Below are 20,633 nucleotides of genomic sequence, written 5' to 3' on the forward strand. Positions count from 1 at the left end.
CTGCTCACTTGAGATCCAGGGAACGATGATACCTTATGAAACCAAATGATACTTTCCTATACAACCAGTACAGACAGAGCAACAAAAGTACAACTACTCTTTACTCTGCCTCTTTTAGTTGACAAGATGCTAATGGGCTATGAGAGGTGACATTTCTCTGGATAGGAAGTGCCTTCATGTGCAGAGAAAAGAACAGAGATTTCTCACTCTTTTAAGGGGCTTTTAGGTGGGAATCTTTTTCTCCCTCTAACAAGCTAAACTTGTTGGAAATTCTTATCTTTTGCTTTTGCCAAGTTTCTAAGAGAAAGATTCAAAATAGTATAAATTTTGGATTTAGCCAAATGTGATGATTTGAAGGAAAAAAAGGTTTCCTGGCATTCTTTTTCAATCCTGGGGCTTTGTACACTGCTATACAGAATCTTTCATAACAAAATTATGAAAAGAGAGAAATACCTTCCAATGACCCTATATTAGAACATTCTAATTTTGAGAGGAACTGATTATCCACAGAAGAAAGAAGCCTCCATGTTTTCGCACATGGAAGCTAGAGCAGTCTTAATTAGGCACACCAAGCCTAGAATACATCTTGTAACATATTCCCCTAAATCAGAGAAAATTTGGGGGAAATAGGAAGAACAATTTAAAAAGCAATTTTAAGAACAAAACAGCAATAACAGCTGCCAAAATTCCTCTTCCCATATACTCTAGCTGTTTACTGCTATGTTCTTTCCCACCTGGATACCCTCTTCAAAACTAAAAGAAGCAATATTGTAGAGTTATATAAGATATCACCATTGGAGGAAGCTGGGTGAAGGGTACAAGAACTCTCTGTACTATTTTTGCAACTTCCTGTGAGTCTATAATTATATCAAAATAAAAAGTTTAAAAAAGTAACTAAACTAAAAGAAGCAGACAATTAAAAACTCAAAGGATAGTCTCCCAAAATCAGGAGGGGCTGGCAATCTGTCAAAGCTATACCTATACAAGAACTGCCGAAGAAATCTACAGCTCACGTCAGTCTTTCTCTTGGTAATTTTCAATCCTGTATAACAACAACTACAGTATAACAAGCTCCCAATGAAAGGCTCTCAATTCCCAGTCTCAAGGTGTACCTAACCATGAAGTCATAGGCTTCTGTCAGTGATGAGAGCGCCAGCTGGATCCAGAAAGCTGTGACACTCTCTGGGTTTTCTATTTTTCCCAGTAGGTATCTGAAAGGTCAGGCCATGTACAATTTCTCTCTTTTTCACAAAGCTGTGAATGCTTTGGATGCTATTTAGCACAGTGAAGCTGAACAGATTGTTTTGGGGGCTTTGGGGGCCCCTCTTTCTGCAGGGAGGCAAATGTTGCCTAGTGATCTGCTTCTGAGCTTAGGAGTCAGAAACTCAAAGTTCTAATCATGACTCTGTTTAGTGTCTTGTTCCATGATCCTTAGCAAGTCACTTATCCTTCTATACATTCTCCAACAAATGGTGATAAAAATAATGACTTATCACCCAGGGATGCAGCAGAGGGAAAGGGTAAGGACTGTGATCCATAGATAAATGTCAAATATAAAACGCCAATATAAACCTGCCTTTAAATCAACCCATGTTTTCAGACTGTGGAAAGCTACACTATTTAAATGCAGGCTGCCTCCCCAATGCCCCTTCTGCCTGCAGTGGAAGTAAAATAAGCTGACTCCATGAAGTTCTGTTCAAGTACTTCCCTCTCTAACAACTACATGCTTCCCTCTAAACATTCTGCTCATTGCTTGGTTAATGGCTTAGAAACCATCTAAGTTTCCATTTTCACTTGGTTAAAAGCAATCCATGTATCTGTAGGTAAGGAAGAAAGAGACAAAGGAAAGAGAAATTACCACTGCTCCCTTTTACAACAACTCAAATAAAAAGGTGATGAAGTCAGCTCAAAAGAAACATGATGGAAGGGTAAGCTGGGAAGAAGTGAGAGTGTAGCACTGACATATACACACTACCAAATGTAAAATAGATAGCTAGTGGGAAGCAGCTGCAGAGCACAGGGAGATCAGCTCGGTGCTTTGTGACCACCTAGAGGGGCGAAATAGGGAGGTTGGGAGGGAGACACAAGAGGGAGGAGATATGGGGATATATGTATACATAGAGCTGATTCACTTCGTTATACAGCAGAAACTAACACAACATTGTAAAGCAATTATACTCCAATAAAGATGTTAAAAAAAAAATAAAGAAACATGACAACAAATATCCTAATTTTTTTTTGAGGTCCAAACACAACATTGTGCTGCTTTAAGAGAATGCTGATTCATCATTAATGGAAATTCTACATACCCATGCATCCATTCATTTATTCATTCAAATGTCTTCTGAGCCCCTATTACAAGCCAAGTAGTGTGCTAGGAATAAAACAATGATTAAAACAAAGGCCCTGCCCTCCAGGAACTTTTTTTAAGAGGAAAGATAGATATTTAAGCAAATCATTGTACAGACATATGCAAACATAGCAAAACAATGTGATATGCTAAAATAGAAGCCCAAAGTTCTGTAAGAATGTATAGGAAACACATATAGTGTGTTTGTTTCCTATGTAGGAAACAAAACATAGTGACTAACAAGGTCTTTAGCCTCAAGAAGTTGAGAGAAGATACTAAGCTAAAGTTCCCAGGAGGAATGCAGCACAATCAGTAAATAAAGAAAAACTATTTAACCAAGTACTAAGATGTTCTGTGAAAACAGAATTGGGAGGCCATGGAACCTAAAATTAAGACAGGATTCTTAACATGGGATCATGGATGGGCTTCAGAAGAAGGTCCATGAACTCTCTGAAATTATATGCAAAATACGTATGTGCAAATGGACATTTTTCTGGATGCAAAGATCATATCTTTCATTCTATTCTCCAAGGTAAAGAACTATTTCACTAGGATCTTATCCTAAAATTCGGTTTTCTATCTTATCAGAGGAGAGTTTTAAGACCTAACCTTTTACTCAGAATAGGAGATCTGGGTAGCCTAGAGGTCAGAGAAGAGCTTTTGAACTTTCCATAACTTGGTGGAAAATAGTGACTGCTGAAAATAGGGCAATGAGAAAGGCAAGACTTCTTCCTTTCTATATTCAAGTTGAGGTTAGCCTAAATATATTTCTGCACGTACTCAGATACCATGGTGACAGGCATCATATAAATAGACAGTGGCAGCAGGGAGTAGGTCACAGATTATATCTATAAAACCAACATATCAGGCAGGATTAAACCCCCAACTAATACAGCTGGCTCCTCCTCATCCATAAAACCAAGCCTGAGAATTCCATATGGGAACTTGGAGGGGGACCTCTGGCTACCTCCCCAATAACAAAGAGCTACTGTAGTCAAACAGTATAAGAATAAAAATCACCACTCAAAGTGCAGTGAGACTAAACGCCCCCATTCCAAATAACAAAAGGCATCTGCACCCCAGTCCACTGCTTCCTAGACACCCTAGGTCTCCCGTGTGTCTGACCTAACAACACATGCCCTACCAGTTTTATTTATAAGTAGAATTCAACTAACGTTTGCAGCACATGTATGGGCAAGCATCTGTACACATAAGCATATTTGCCATGATGAGTTTCACACACCTCCCTCAAATCCATAAGTCTAGAAGGCAAAGAAAGAGTGAAAACACGGGCAAGCCAACATATGAGGGGCAGTACCAGCCAAGGAGTGGGTGGGTCCACCACAGCCACATTTATATTCACTGACTGCAATATTATACATTACTATAGGCTCTGATGCATCAGACGTAGTCTAGTATTTTGCAGCTTTCCTTAACACCTGCTGCTCTGCATCTCACTGTATATACTCCATGTATGAAGACAGGGAGCCAGGTTCCGGGAGGGCTCACCCAATCTACGTAGGAAAAGGAGCTAACCTCACTTGGCAAAGAACTCTAGTAAAAATGCCTATGCCTTAGGAACAAGCAGCTGTCCAAGTCTCATCAATGACACTCATATACACCTCCTCTCAAAGTATCAAGGGCCTCAGAATGCCAATCAATCAGTCTTGAGGTAGCAAATAATTTTTTTTTAAGTCTTTACTGAATTTGTTACAATGTTGCTTGTTTTTTTTTTTTTAATGTTTTTTTTTATGTTTTGGTTTTTTGGCTCGGAGGCATGTGGGATCTTAGCTCCCCGACCAGGTATCGAACCCGCACCCCCTTCGTTGGAAGGCGAAGTCGTAACCACTGGACTGCCAGGGAAGTCCCAAGATAGCAAATAATTATATATAGAGCTGAACACGACATAAAGTACTCAAAGAAATAAAGTCAACTGACCAACATAGGATAAAGAATGGTCTCTTGCCTCATAGTTTTCTAGCTAGGTTAGTGAACGCTAAGATCCAGAAAAGCTAAATATAAAAGACACTTTTTTATCTCTTTAAAAGATAATTGCCTCTTTAAATAAAAATGACAGAAATGTATTTTGGGGTTCATAACATATGTAAAAGTAAAATGTATGACAGCAATAGCACAAAGGACAGAATGCAAGGTGGAGGTAGGAGAATAATGGGAAGCCCTGGGCCCCAGGGAGACAGACCAGAGTGAACTTGAGAATGCAATGGAAAAGGCAACGACAGGACAATGAGGAAGAGGACAACAGATGACGAGGACAGGAGAAAAGCCAGAGAGATCACAGGGGCCAGAGACAGGGTGGCTAGCATAGAAAGAAAAGAAAATAGCATAAAATAGAAAATAAAACCAGAAGAGGATCAAAGGCAGGCAGAATAACTACTACCACCAACTCTTTAGTACTACAATGTATAACTTCATCCCAGTTATAGACATAAACCGTTTGTACTTGTTATAAGCCCTACAATTATACCAATATCCAGAGATTTGCATCATTTTTGTGTTTTCTCTTTAATCCTAAATTTTTACAACCTAATAATCATACAACTATCCATAGGCAACCAAATAGTCCTTAATATTAAAAAGCCCTGTTCTGACCTAAGAAATTCTACTAACTTTAGTCATTTCAATCTCTTTTGATCTCTCTTTAGCTCTTCTGACATTCCCTCAATTTCAAACTCTCACATAATCATACTCTTCTCCTAAAATATCAAAATGCCACTATTGCCACTTATTGTTATTCTCCTACTCCCCCTTCACCACTATAGGCAGTATCTGCAAAAAACTTGTTAATCCATTAATTAAAGATCTCTACTTACCATTATGAAGGGCTAAATTTAGAAAGCCAAATTGGGTTGGGAGGAAACCATGTGTCACAACAAGTGAGATGAATTCCAGGGGAGGGTGTGGGGTTACTGGCCCAATTCTCATAAAGCCTCTGACACTAACACACCCTTGTCTGCTCAGAATACAGAGAAGCTCTCCCAAGGGTGGGGCAACAATTTACCATTATAATCATCTGGAGAAGACTTTATTGTACCATCAGGTCACAAAAGCCACAGGACCTATCAGCAAGCAAATGCCTCAGGAAACATGTCTCTTCTGCTTTTCTGAAACCTCCAATTTAGTTGCACAAAAGAAAGGGGTGGCAAGCCAGCATTAATTGTACCCTTAGAGAAGAGCCACTTCCCTCTTACAGGGGTGAAGTGACTTTACTGAGCTACCAAATGGATACAAAGACAAAAGTAAACACTAATTTGCTGTTTTTGTCTCTGGCACAGGAGGAGTGGTAAAATTGACACTGTCTGTAAACAGTAATAATGCCAGATGTAACACAAAGAACAGGATTCCCCCCATCTCTCCACCCCCTCCCCACCCCCTCTCCCTAAGACATTCCTCCTGAGATTACTCATCCTGAGGAAACACACAGAAGCCTCCCTATAGTCCATATGCTGCTACCAAATGGAACCAAGGGAGAATCCAAGTTTGTACTGACTCCTCATTGGAAGAATCAGTGGAACTCAAGAAATACTTAATTGTTTCTACCAGCTGACAAAAAAATACAGGGAGGAGAAGGAACAAGAGAGAAAGTATGAAATAATGGTATGTGACATGGCCAGGTTTGGATTTGAACAAGGCTGAAATGACAAAAAGAAGAGTTGAAAATAGAAGCATCCTCAACAAACTAAAAAGTTTTTTAAAAAAATTCAGCTTGTGCCCAGGCCTAGGGGTTCATAAAAAATATAGGAAGGGGCTTCCCTGGTGGTGCAGTGGTTAGGAATCCACCTGCCAATGCAGGGGACACGGGTTTGAGCCCTGATCCGGGAAGATCCCACATGCTTCGGAGCAACTAAGCCCGTGCACCACAACTACTGAGCCTGCGCTCTAGGGCCCATGAGCCACAACTACTGAGCCCGTGTGCCACAACTACTGAAGCCCACGTGCCTAGAGCCTGTGCTCTGCAACAAGAGAAGCCACTGCAATGAGAAGCCCGCTCGCCGCAACTAGAGAAAGCCCGTGCGCAATGACGAAGACCCAATGCGGCCACAAATAAATAAATAAAATAAATAAATTTGTTAAAAAAAAAAAAAAAGATATAGGAAAGGAGGATGAATTCAAAAGAGAAAGTTACCTGACCAGAGCTCCCGCCAGGTATAATGCAGGCGTACTCTACACTTCTTCTGATAGCAAAGTAGTTTATGTACTACCTGAATGCAGCGCCTGTAAGAGAAAAAGAGAAAAACTGGAATAAGCCTAAAAATATGGTGCAGCTCACCACAGATACCCTTTCTTTAATGAAGCAGCTTTTGCTAAGGCCACAAAAGACACTGGATATGAATCTGTACACATGGGAAAGAAATGAACTTCTACCTGCAACTTTCTGGTAGATAAATCCTCCCTCCCAGAAAAGGGAACCCTCTTGCACTGTTGGTGGGAATGTAAATTGATACAGCCACTATGGAGAACAGTATGGAGGTTCCTTAAAAAACTAAAAATAGAACTACCATATGACCCAGCAATCCCACTACTGGGCATATACCCTGAGAAGACCATAATTCAAAAAGAGTCATGCACCACAATGTTCACTGCAGCTCTATTTACAATAGCCAGGACATGGAAGCAACCTAAGTGTCCATCAACAGATGAATGGATAAAGAAGATGTGGCACATATATACAATGGAATATTACTCAGCCAGAAAAAGAAACGAAATTGAGTTATTTGTAGTGAGGTGGATGGACCTAGAGTCTGTCATACAGAGTGAAGTAAGTCAGAAAGAGAAAAACAAATACCGTATGCTAACACATATATATGGAATAAAAAAAAAAAAAAAAAAAACTGGCTCTGATGAACCTAGGGGCAGGACAGGAATAAAGACACAGACCTAGAGAATGGACGTGAGGACCTGGGAAGGGGGAAGGGTAAGCTGGGACGAAGTGAGAGAGTGGCATGGACATATATAAACTACCAAATGTAAAACAGATAGCTAGTGGGAAGCAGCCGCATAGCACAAGAAGATCAGCTCGGTGCTTTGTGACCAGCTAGAGGGGTGGGATAGGGAGGATGGGAGGGAGACGTAAGAGGGAGGAGATATGGGGATATATGTATATGTATAGCTGATTCACTTTGTTATAAAGCAGAAACTATACATCATTGTAAAGCAATTATACTCCAATAAATATGTTAAAAAAAAAATCCCCCCTCCCCATCCCACACACACTGCTTGTGCTAATTCCCCCTATCACTGGGAAAAGGGAGTTATAACCACATATAGGTCAATATTCAATTAGGCACTACTGATACCATTCCCTTGAATATCTTTCCTCAGAGGAAGGATGCACCAGTGGACCAAAATTAGACTACTCCATTCGAAATTGCAAACATAGGATGCAAAGACATAAAATTAAAGACCTTAAGTCTTTAGATCTATTTAAATTTGTTTTTAATATAAATTAAATTTTAAATAATATTTAAATTTTATTTACATTAAAAGTTAAATTAAAAATTCAGTTCTGGGGACTTCCCTGGTGGTCCAGTGGTCAAGACTCCATGCTTCCAATGCAGGCGGCCCGGGTTCAATCCCTGGTCAGGGAACTAGATCCCGCATGCTGCAACTAAAAGATCCTGCATGCCGCAACTAAAGATCCTGCATGTTGCAACAAAGATCCCACATGCTGCAACTAAGACCCGGCACAGCCAAATAAATAAATAAATATTTTTAAAAATATATTAAAAAAAATATATATATATATACTGGCTGAATGACTCTAAACTGACTGCTTAGGGCGTTTCTTTTATGCATGTAGTGGTTTCCTATTTCAACACAAGACAGTTCCATTTTAACCTGAAATCTTCTTGTGGGGTCCACTGAAGTCTCTACCGACAGGTCTGAGAATCCCTGATTAGAAAGAGTCCAAGTTTTCCATATAAGAGTAACTTAAAGGAGAGTTTACTCTCCTCAGAGACTATTTCCCCTAACTCCCAAATCCTGCGCCAGCAGTGGGAGTGACGGCAAGAATCACAGAGTAGACATCCAGAAGAAGAAATTCATTTGTTGGGTTTTCCTACCTCTTACTGCTCCAGGCAAGACTTTTCTTTCTTTTTTTTTTTTTTCCGTATACGCACCTTCCCCCATTATTACTTTGCACCTTCCCCCATTATTACTTTACCTACAGCATTCATACACAGATACGAAACTATTTAGTTTCTGACACAGATTCTGACTTGAGTATTAAGTCTTTCCATGCTCCACATTTCTTCATATTTCACCAGGAAGATTATAAACTTATCTGAAATGGTAGAAATTCATTTTGCTTTCAATTTCTCATTGCGCTGTATGCTGCTGAAAAGCAGTACATAATGAGAAGTGAGAGCAGCAACCTGGCCTGATGCCCAGCTCGGAGCAGATAAGTTCACCTAAAAAAGACTTGATGCTCCAAATGCCAAAAACTGGAAAGAAGGCTGGAAGTTGGGGGAGGGAGATATGGAAATACGCCCATGGGTAGTAATGAAGAAAGTGAATTCAGCCTGAGGGTAGGAACTTCTGCCCAGCCTCTGTCAGCTTGTTATCTTCTCCATCTTCCCTAACCTCAGGACATTCAATTAGGAAGCAGGTGGAAAAAACTGAGAAAACAAGGCAAAACAAAAAAAGGCAGGAACTACTGGGGAGAGGGAGTTAAAATATTTAGTGTAGATCAGGTTCACTGGCTGGGATGTGAGGGTTTGGGTGGACAGTGACATACCTGTAACTCTAAGTACTGAATACACAGTCTTATCATGTCATCCTCATCTTCAACTGTTACACCCATCATCCACTTAAATCAGGTAACATTTTTTCTACTCTCTTATCCTTCCTCCATGTACCCTACACTCTAATCCTCCTGAATTACTTTCTGTTCTCCAAACATGCCACACTTTCAAGTCTCCAAGCTTTTGAAAATGCTGGTCCCCTGCTTGGGATGTCCCTCCCCCACTCCTCTGCATAGAAAACTCCTATTGTTTCTTCATGACTCAGGTCAAACACAGCCCCCTCTGATGCCCCAGTGAGCATTAGTCACCCTGTACAAATCTTTCCTTTGTCATTTATCATAGTAGTAGTTAAGAAAGAGTACAGCCTCTGGGGTCAGACAGACTTGAGTTTGAACCTCGGTGATGCAACTTAGCTAGGTATGTAACTGTGGTAGCCGGCCTGCAAGATGGCCCCCAATGGTCCCCACCTCCTGGCATTCACAACCTTATGGAGTCTCTTCCCACATTGTATTAGGCTTGGTCTGTATAACCAACAGAAATGGTATGTCATTTGAGATTAAGTTATAAAAGGTATTATGGCTTCCATCCTGGGCTCTCACTCTTCTCTTTCTCTCTTGGATTACTTGCTTTGGAGAAAGCCAGCTGCCATGTCAAGCAACGCTATGGAGAGGCCCACATGGCAAGGAACTGAGATTTACCAACAACCATGTAAGTGAGCTTGGAAGCAATTCTCCAGCCCCAGTACAGCCCAGTAGAGCCCCAGTAAAGCTAACACATTGACTGCAGCCTCTGCCAAACCCTATGCCCAAACTACCCAGCTAAGCTGCTAGGATTTCTGAGCCACAAAAACTGTGAGGTAGTAAATGTTTGTTTTGTTTTTATTTTTGTTTCTGTTTTTTTTTCACACACACACACTGTATTTTATTTTTACAAGAGATAAGTAGACTGACACCAAGCATTGTACATGGATGACCACAACAAAAGGAACAATGATTGCTAAATGTTTGTTTTAAACCCCTATGTTTTGAAGTAGTTTGTTACATAGCAATAGATAATACACCTGAGAAGGGGTGGGAACAGCTTAGGATTTACTGTAAGAAAGTTTGGGTTCAAGTCCAGGCAATGGTGCTTACTAAGAGAATAACCCAACCTCCAGAGCCTCAGTTTCCTTGCTTGGAAAATGAGAAAACTAAGACTATAATAATATACTACAAAATAAAGAGCATATCCTAGAACTAGAACATTAGATAAACAAGCTAAAAATATAATCTGTAGCAAAACAAATCTGATCCCTGAGGTACTGATGTTCAGCGATCCCATCTAAAACAAGCAGAAAACTCATCTGGTAAGTGTTATAAAAAAAGCAGCTTTTCATGGTCTTTGAGTTGAAATAAAGGATCAGACTAACTTTTAAACACCCAAAAGATATGGAAAAATGCAAACCACAACCTACTTACCTAAAAGTAAAATTTGTATAAATTTCATTATTTCATATCTAGGAAACCAAAAATATATAGCCTACAGTCTATAAAGCTGGAGATCTACTCTAGTCAGAGTAAAATCTTTCATATCTCCCTAGATCCCAGGCCTAGCATTGGAATGAGGTACACTAAGCTTGCTGTGCACCAAACTTCTCTCTTACTCAAAACAGTGGAGGTACTAATTCTGTTGTCAGACTGAATTCAGATGCATTTTAAGGAATAAAGATAATACATATATTTGAGATCACACTAACATGGCACAGCTGTTAGGCATTGACAATAAGAAGAATGCTGAAATAGCAAAGAAGAGAGAAAGCCTAAAGGCTTAAACTTTATTAAAATATGAAGATTTTCAGTCATCTCTAGTTATACTGGTTGTAAAGAATTGTTACAATCAGATCTCCTCTGGAAGCAGTAATCTCCCAGACTGGCCACTATATACATAATCTGCCTAGCTAGCAGGATTCTGACTAGGTTGCTAGTACAATGTAGGCTAAGAATGAACCAAAAGATCTATCTCTCTGGCCTTTCCATATCTTTTAAATACTGCTGACTCCTTTGATGCCAAAGCCCAGGGATGACTAAGTGGTCTGCTAGTATTCCATATCCTTGGATACAGGAGTCACCTATGATCACTGCTTCAACGCATCAGCCCTGTTCTTCATGCAGTGTGCCTAAAAGTGATAATGAAGATACGTAGTTTGTACTTTCCCCCCCTTCTGGAAAAATGTATAAAACAGGCCATAAAACACTCCCTGACACTTCTCCGCACATAAATGTGCTTTTCCTGAAGTGTACATAAAAATTTTGTGACTATTAAACTTCCTATCACTCTATTCTATAAAATAGATTTGCACACGTTAAATGAACCACGGTACTTACACATAGAGATCCATAGGAAACTCCTTCATCATGTGTGTTACAATAAACTCTACCATCAAGTCTGAATGGGAAAAAGAGAAAAATTAGATCAATCAGAATGAAATTCATTGCTTGCCTTTGGGCTGGGAAAAAAACCTCAGTGCACTTTATTTTATATAAGGCACTTTTTGCAACACTTTCACCACCTGCCACTTGTAAGGTAACAAGAAAATTAGTTCTCTCCTATCCAGAAGGATACTTTGACCTGCCAATAAACTCAGATACAAGGGAGATTTCATTGTACAGATATTTCATACCATGACACTAATGCAAAATGCCAGAGGGAAATCATATGCTGAGAACCAAGTGATGAGGCAGGCAGAGAAAAAAACTATGGATCACATCCGTGTAACCAGACTCAAACTCTAAAGCTATGTCAGTCTATCTTGTCTTCCTATCACACTCAGTTTGACAGGTATTGACTGAAATGGTCTGGGGAGCTTTGGGTCAATAGAGGCTTAATATTATATAGCCTTAATTATTGTTTCTAAAATCAAGTAGCTTTAGGAAGTAGGGCTGAATACCCAGGTGAAATGGGATTAAGAGTTCAGATCATTTACCTGAGGAAAATGCAGAATTCTGGGCAGACTAAATTACCTACAATACAGCCCCCTAGCTGTCAGCTCTGTCAGCCTCCTCTCAGCTTAATTTACTCAGAGGAAGTTTTATATGTCTGAACCTTGAACTTTAAGCCTCCTGGCCAGCTGACACATCAATTTGGACCAAGAAAGGGAGAGAAGAATTTGAAATCTTGATCAGGTGTAAGATAGTTTACAAATTTAAATCATGTATCAAGGTTAGACTTAGACATTTGTCTCCCTACAAAGATCTTTTTCTTTGAACAAGAGCACCCTTTAATTGGGCATTATATTCATTGGGATTGCTTTACCAAACTCAACAAGAAACATGGTTTCTTAGGCCAGGGAAGAAACATAACTAGTAACTTCTTCTCTGAGGAGGAAGTGCACATCAAACAGGATCTATCCCTCACCTTAATCGTGAAAACCTATCGCTGGCCCAGAAACATGCCAATTTTGATGATACTCACCCAGTACTGCACATACCAAAGGACGGCAGGGAAGGTTCTTGTCTGCTGCCTTCTTCCTGTGTCTCATAGGCTTCACATAAAAAAGAAATGAAACTAATAGACATCTGAACTAACATCCAATGGCTCACCATCATGTTTTTCATGCAAATAAAATCACTACTGGGGGCTTCCCTGGTGGCGCAGTGGTTAAGAATCCGCCTGCCAATGCAGCGGACACGGGTTCGAGCCCTGGTCCAGGAAGATCCCACATGCCACAGAGCAACTAAGCCCATGCGCCACAACTACTGAGCCTGCGCTTTAGAGCCCACAAGCCACAACTACTGAGCCCACATGCCTAGAGCCCGTGCTCCGCAAGAAGGCACCACAGTGAGAAGCCCGTGCACCGCGACGAAGAGTAGCCCCCGCTCGCCGCAACTAGAGAAAGCCCACGCGCAGCAACGAAGAGCAGCCAAAAATAAATAAATAAAAAGAAATTTATTTTAAAAAAAAGAAAATGTGACTGTGTAGAGGCAGCAACAGTAGCAGTTTTAAAAAGAAGTTTTTTTTTTAAAGAAAGTTTTAATATAAACCTCAATGTGATATTTCTGAACATACCTCCAAGTTTTAGGAAATTCCCTGATCCTTCATACTCTATTTCCCCCACCTCTCAGATGAATAAATCAAAGCAGGATTTAGCATCAACCAATCAAAGACCGTACGACATTTTGAAAGCAAAAGGCTTAGGCCCATCTCCTTGTTGAAATCTACATTACTGATAAATTCTATCTTGTATATACTTGTATAAAAGTATATCTCTAGGGCTTCCCTGGTGGTGCAGTGGTTGAGAGTCTGCCTGCTAATGCAGGGGACACGGGTTCAAGCCCTGGACTGGGAAGATCCCACATGCCGCGGAGCGACTAAGCCCGTGAGTCACGGCTACTGAGCCTGTGCGTCTGGAGCTTGTGCTCCGCAACAAGAGAGGCCGCGACAGTGAGAGGCCCGCGCACCGCGATGAAGAGTGGCCCCCGCTCGCCGCAAATGGAGAAAGCCCTCGCACAGAAATGAAGACCCAACACAGCCAAAAATAAATAAATAAATAAATAAATTTATTAAAAAAAAAAAATAAAGTATATCTCTAGTCAAGATATACTTTTTGGGGTTTTTTTGTTTGTTTGTTTTTAAATTTATTTATTTTATTTATTTATTTTTGGCTGCGTTGGGTCTTCGCTGCTGTGTGCAGGCTTCCTCTACTTGCCGCAAGCAGGGGCTACCCTTCGTTGCGGTGCGCATGCTTCTCATCGGGGTGGCTTCTCTTGTTGTGGAGCATGGGCTCTAGGCGCACAGGCTTCATTAGTTGTGGCACATGAGCTCAGTAGTTGTGGCGCACAGGCTTAGTTGCTCCGTGGCATGTGGGATCTTCCCGGACCAGGGATCGAACCCATGTCTCGTGCACTGGCAGGTGGATTCTTAACCACTGTGCCACCAGGGAAGTCCCGTTTTGTTTGTTTTTTGTTTGTCTGTTTGTTTGTTTTTGGCCACGTCGGGCGGCATGTGGGATCTTAGTTCCCCGACCAGGGATCAAACCCATGCCCCCTGTAGAGGAACTGCAGAGTCTTAACCACTGGACTGCCAGGGAAGTCCTCTGATACATTCTAATATTACTGCCATGGGTATACGATTATGGATCTTTCCACCCTCTCTTGAGCAGGTAACACCTCCATGACACACACAAAAAATCCCAACAACTAGTATGGGTCTTCTGAACAGCAGTTAAGCAAGAGCCCTTTATCATAAATTCCACCCACACTTGTTCTAGTAGGATCAATTCTGTGTTGGCAGAAAACTTCCTCTAAGAAAAAACAAGAAGCAAAAGTCACACTTACCATTCTATGTAAGTTTACTCGAAAATTCATGTTGTCGTCATGTAAAAATGCATTGGCATACTGATCCTAATAAAAATAAAAACATAGATAAAAAGTAAGGAATGAGTGCTATACTTAAGAAACTCAGTTTATAATCTATCTATAATAATCTATAATCTTAAAGTGCAAGGATTTGTAGGACTTAAAGAACTCCTTTCAAGGACCAGTTAGAGAGCTAATGGGATGAGCCTAGAGCCTTTATGTCAAGCCCCACTTAAACCATAACATTTCACTTGGGTGTAATTTCCCAGTGTGTCTCTAACTGGCCAAAAATCTCTAAGCAAATTACAAACAATAAAAATTAAGGCACAGGCACTTGAGGCAAATGCTGAGAGGAATGTGTTTTCCTATTCTCTCTTCCTTCCCATCTGCCCAAGGAGCCTGCTCTGTTTGCGACAGCTTGAAGGTTTTCATAGGGACTGCAGGATACATGTGCAGGCTCCACATGAGGATCTACGATGAAGAAGAAAGGTCTGCACTCCGCCGGGAATGGGCTTGGCACAGCAAGAGAAAGCTGCTTACACAGGCAACGTGGCAGTAGGCGAGACCCCGTCTCTCCCTGGCTTTGCTGAAGACTGATGGAAAATCAAAAACCTCTCACCATGAATCAGTAATAAACACCCCTTGGCCCTTTCCCAACATCTCTTCTGAAGATCTGACGTGCCTACAGACTCCAATTCCTAGGAACTGTTACAATTTGTGAAAAACAACTCCTTTAAAGATTTTCTTAGAAAGATTTTTGAAAAGCAATTACACCAGGCCCACTGCTAATAAGCAGCTCTTCTATAACCAGCTACCCCTAACCTGGTGAAAAGTAGGTCACCTTTTCACCAAGAACATAAAAATGGAAAGACTGAGAGAGATCTCTACTCCACATGGACCACACCTTAACTGTTTTTCTTAGGAGAGAAAAGATCAGAATAAGGAGAAAGTGAAGGAGGAGTCTGAAACTACAAATTTAGCTCTAAATTGACTCAATTTCTGCCATACCTGTGTTGCCACCAAGATCTAGGGTGAGTTCAGGCCTAATTAATCCAACCAAAAGTGTCTCCTTACAAAGCCCAAGCATCTCTTCTTTTTTCCCCTCGGGGTCTTGTTCTTCACCAAACTGCAATCAGCCCACTTTACTCAGTTTCCAGTGCCCCTCTTCGGCTTTTGTCTCCACCTCTCCCCACAGAAACCTGAGCTTTTTAAATTTTGCTAAATGCAAAAGACCCAACATGAACAGTTTCAAAGGGGCAGGACTGTTTCTCTGAAGAGGCATAAGTCTCTTCAGAGTTTCAAACTCTGAAGAACTAGAATCTTAAAAAAATAAAATAAAAAAAGAACTAGAATATTCCAGTTATAGCAGTTATCATATCACAATTCATTATTAGGTCATGCAGTAAATACTGAGCCTCTACTATGTGCCAGACACTAAGAATACACTGGTGAAGAAGACAAAGTACCTCCTATTGCTTACATTCTAGTGGTGCTTACAGTCTAGTGGAGGAGATAATACAAAGTGGGAAGATTTTCTCTCCTAAACTTTAGGACCCTAAAAGTCAGGGGACAGGAACTCGGAAGAAGCGCAGAAAGAGACAGCACTTTGTTAAGAGATTAGCTAATACCAGAAGGCTGGTGAGACCTACCTCTGCAATACACGTAAGGATAATCAGACAGAGTTTGCCACTGTGAAGCCGGTGCTCATCTGAAAAGAAAAAATAAACCCTTCTCTCTAAATCATCAAGACCATGTTTCTACAGAGAATAAATATGTGTATCATCAAAAAGAACATTCACACTTTCTCTCCCCACAAAATTCATGAATGAAAATCAAGGTTCTACTAGAGTAATCCTTGCTTTTCTTCTAGGCAAAAGAATTCCCCCATAAGATTTTTTTCGTAAGCATTCTGGTAGTCTGACGGATAGCTAACCATCTTCCTGAGAACCATCCAATTATTGTAATGGTCACTAATACCATGGCCCAATTCAGGGCTATGCCCTTTGTTTCCATATCAGCCCTTTGCTTCTGAATAATCAGACCTATTCCCTTTCCCACCCCTCCTCATCCACTAGCTAAAAGCACCACCACCTTTACCCATCTACCACAAAACCTAGAAAAGTTTTATAACTGTTCATAGCAAACTGGTTATGAATCAGAAAGAAATTAACTGGAGACTAGGGTCCAGCTCATGCTTCTCCTTGCACTGTGAACACTACTTATGACCAGAAAAGCTGATCATTTTTCTTCCTGCCAAAGCTATTCACTCTAAAATATTTATTTAGTACCTACTATGTGGCAGGCACTGTGCTAGGCAATAGAGACATAGCACTGAACTAAACAAAGGTCTGTGGTCTCCCAGAACTCACATTCTACTTATTAAAAAAGAAGGCAACCTCAATAACAGGGCTCTAAGCCCAAACAAATGACCCAGAAAGAGCTACTCCATCACTGCCAATTACCAGAGCCATCAAAACTTCTTTACTTTCCAGGATCTTTGTGGGTGAGGGGGTGAAATGGAGGTAAAAAGAGGGTCATTGGGACTCCCTGGTGGCCCAGTGGTTAAGAATCCACCTTCCAATGCAGGGGACTGGGGTTTGATCCCTGGTCAGGGAACTAAGATCCCACATGCCGCAGGGCAACTAAGCCCATGAGTGGCAACTACTAAACCCGCGTGCCACAACTAGAGAGCCCATGCACCACAACTAGAGAGAAGCCCGCGTACCGACGCAAATATCCCGCGTGCCACAACTAAGACCTGACAAAGCCACATAAATAAATAAATAAATAAATATCAAAAAAAGAGAGTCATACCAGCATATGCAAACCAGAAAAATGGCTTATGATGTTTCAAATTAGCTTTGATGGGACCCAGACTAAAGTCCATTCTGGAGAGATCTATTAACGGATTACAGTGCTGCAGAAGTTAGCTAACAGTACACACCCTGACATTAACCTGTTACTTCCTCAAAGATGGAATCTATCAACTAAAACCTGACAATCAGAAGGCATAATGAGGGTGTGGTCAAAGAAATACATTTGCTTCTCCTCAGTGACAGGCAGTGCAAAAGAATAATGATGATGCTCCTACCTGACATTCCCAGTAGCTTACAGCAGAGCCTGTAGGCAGCCAGAAGAGAAATGCCCCTGCCTATGCAAAATTAGATTCATAAGACTCTTCTACCTATTCCTGGCCAGAGTTTCTCTGGCACTATCCTCCCTTTCCCCTTAAGCTGAAAAGCAACTCTTGTAGAAAAGCCTGCAGCTATCTCTCCACTTAAAAAAAACTGTTCCTGAAAACAAAAATAAGGCATATTTCATTATAAACATTTTTTTAATTCAGAAAAGCACAAAAAAAGAACAATAAAAACCAAGTGTAATCACACCACCGGGAATTCCCTGGTGGCACAGTGGTTAAGAATCCGCCTGCCAACGCAGGGGACACGGGTTCGAGCCCTGGTCCAGGAAGATCCCACATGCCACGGAGCAACTAAGCCCGTGCACCACAACTACTGAGCCTGCACTCTAAAGCCCGCAAGCCACAACTACTGAAGCCTGCGCGCCTAGAGCCCGTGCTCCGCAACAAGAGAAGCCACCACAATGAGAAGCCCACGCGCACTGCAATGAAGAGCAGCCCCCACTTGCCGCAACTAGAGAAAAGCCCATGTGTAGCAATGAAGACCCAACACAGCCAAAAATAAATAAATAAATTTATTTAAAAAAAAAAGAAACTCTGCAACAGTCTTCAATATCAGGGTTGAAACTGTTGGATAAATAAACTATTAAAAATGAAAAAATAGGGGCTTCCCTGGTGGCACAGTGGTTGAGATTCTGCCTGCCAATGCAGGGGACACGGGTTCGAGCCCTGGTCTGGGAGGATCCCACATGCCGTGGAGCAACTAGGCCCGTGAGCCACAGTTGCTGAGCCTGCGCATCTGGAGCCTGTGCTCCGCAACAAGAAAGGCCGCGATAGTGAGAGGCCCGCGCACTGCGATGAAGAGTGGCCCCCACTTTCCACAACTAGAGAAAGCCCTCGCACAGAAACGAGGACCCAACACAGCTATAAATAAATAAATAATTTAAAAAAAAAGACTAATATAAAAAAAAATGAAAAAATAAAAATAAAATAAAATAAAATGCTAATGTAGTTTAAAAGCTATTGGTTATGGGCTTCCCTGGTGGTGCAGTCGTTAAGAATCCACCTGCCACTGCAGGGGACATGGGTTCAAGCCCTGGTCGGGGAAGACCCCATATGCCTCGGAGCAACTAAGCCCATGTGCCACAACTACTGAGCCTGCGCTCTAGAGCCCGTGAGCCACAACTACTGAGCCCGTGTGCCACAACTACTTAAGCCCATGCGCCTAGAGCTCGTGCTCCACAACAAGACAAGCCACTGCAATGAGAAGCCCATGCACCGCAACAAAGAGTAGCCCCCGCTCGCCGCAACTAGAGAAAGCCGGCGCACAGCAATGCAGACCCAACACAGCCAAAAATAAATAAATAAATAAATTTATTTATTTATTTAAAAGACAAAAAAACAACTATCGGTTATGGAAAACATTCTGGGGACAATTGGGAAAAACTAAATATGGACTATTACATGATATTAGAGAATTACTGTTGGGAATTCCCTGGTGGGCCAGTGGTTAGGACTCGGTGCTTTCACTGTGGTGGCCCAGGTTCAATCCTTGGTCGGGGAACTAAGATCCCACAAGACGTGTGGCACGGCCAAAAAAAAAAGAAAAAAGAACTACTGTTGATTTTCTTAGCCTTAATGATGGATATCTAGGAAAATGTCTTTAATTTTGAGATACATGCCGAAGTCATTCTGGTATGAAGTAGAATGACGTCTGCAACTTACTTTAAAATTATTCAGCCAAAATAAGAATAACACAGAAATTTAGACCATAAATTTAGACCATAAACCAAATATGGCAAAATGTTAATGGGTATATGACTGATCACTGTATGACCCTTTCAGCTTCTCTGTTTACTGGAGTTTTTTCATTTAAAAAATTGGAGGAAAAATGCTACCTCAGTGTCACCATGAAATAAAAGGCTCATTTCCAGAGAATCTTAAAACTGCGATATATTCCACTTATATGAGGTAGTCAAATCCAAAGAGACAGAACGCAGAATGGTGGTTGCAAGGGGTTGGGAAAAGGGGAGAATGTGAAGAATAGGGAATAAGTTTTTAATGGGTACAGTTTTAGTTTCACAAGATGAAGAGTTCTAAAGATGGATGGTAGTAATGGTTGCAAAACAATGGGATCATACTTAGTGCCACTTAAAAATAGTTAAAATGGTAAATTTTACTACAATAAAAAATATAATAGAAATAAATAAATAAAAATTGTAAACATATAAATTCGGTATAAAGAAAAAACTAGGTTTAAAAAAAAACCCTGAGATGTATATACTGGACCGAAGTTGCTGGGCTTCCTCCCAATCCCTTCTTCTAGCCCAACTATTCCACTACCCTACCACCGATTAAAAGATCATAGGAAAATCATCAACAGAGGAAGAACAGGACACTAAACAGAATAAACTCAAACTTTTCTAATACCTATTTCTCTCCCACTTCCATTCTGCATTTCAGGGATGAGTACTGACACTCCTGTTTTAAGTGTTAAAGAACACAGTCCCTCTGAATCGCACCTCTTCCTACTGTACTCTGTACAACAGTCCTAATTCTCACTATGAGCTGATGTTTTCAGTTCTTGTCCTCAAAAGGGAATTCCCTGAAACATGCTAATCCCCTCACTTCCCACACACAAGAGTCTGCATCTACTTATCAAAATCTGCTAAGAAGACTTGCTAGTTTTTGTAGAGATCAATTTTTTTCCTGTTCTACTTTGGAGCACTCCTCCTCCAGCTCCAGGTTTTCCCAACACCATCTAATTGGCATCTGGCAATAAGAAATCACTGTTTGCCAGTAATCAGGACCATCACCTTGCACAGGAGGTCCCAATGGTTCATCTTGTCAAAGCTTCAAAGTATTAATGCTGCTCCTTGCTCTAGCTAAGCAGCTACCTGCCACCTCCTGCTTCCTGAGCCCCCAAAGTAGCATGCCTTACCTTTGGTGTCCTGCATGACAATCGAGCTATACTTTAAGAAGGTTATCAGTAGATTACTGGTCTGTACATCTGCATCCAGTGGGAGTTCCACAGAACTTATAACTGGAATAAA

At 41.0% G+C, this 20,633-nt stretch overlaps 1 protein-coding gene across 9 annotated transcripts in view; it reads right to left on the minus strand.

Annotated features, from left to right (window-relative positions):
• The window catches only part of ARMH3 (armadillo like helical domain containing 3), a 180,516-nt gene that overhangs the window by 114,152 nt on the left and 45,731 nt on the right, over positions 1-20,633 (minus strand). For all 9 annotated transcript variants that reach the window (XM_082408314.1, XM_082408311.1, XM_082408307.1 and 6 more), the window contains 6 exons: positions 20,522-20,623; positions 16,094-16,152; positions 14,424-14,489; positions 12,562-12,631; positions 11,475-11,535; positions 6,495-6,583 (listed from right to left, as the gene is read on the minus strand). In XM_082408314.1, coding sequence (XP_082264440.1) covers positions 6,495-6,583; positions 11,475-11,535; positions 12,562-12,631; positions 14,424-14,489; positions 16,094-16,152; positions 20,522-20,623 — 447 coding nt within the window. The remainder of the gene's footprint in view (positions 1-6,494; positions 6,584-11,474; positions 11,536-12,561; positions 12,632-14,423; positions 14,490-16,093; positions 16,153-20,521; positions 20,624-20,633) is intronic.

Source organism: Balaenoptera borealis, assembly GCF_965194805.1.
Source record: "Balaenoptera borealis genome assembly, chromosome: 10".
Lineage (NCBI taxonomy): Eukaryota > Metazoa > Chordata > Mammalia > Artiodactyla > Balaenopteridae > Balaenoptera > Balaenoptera borealis.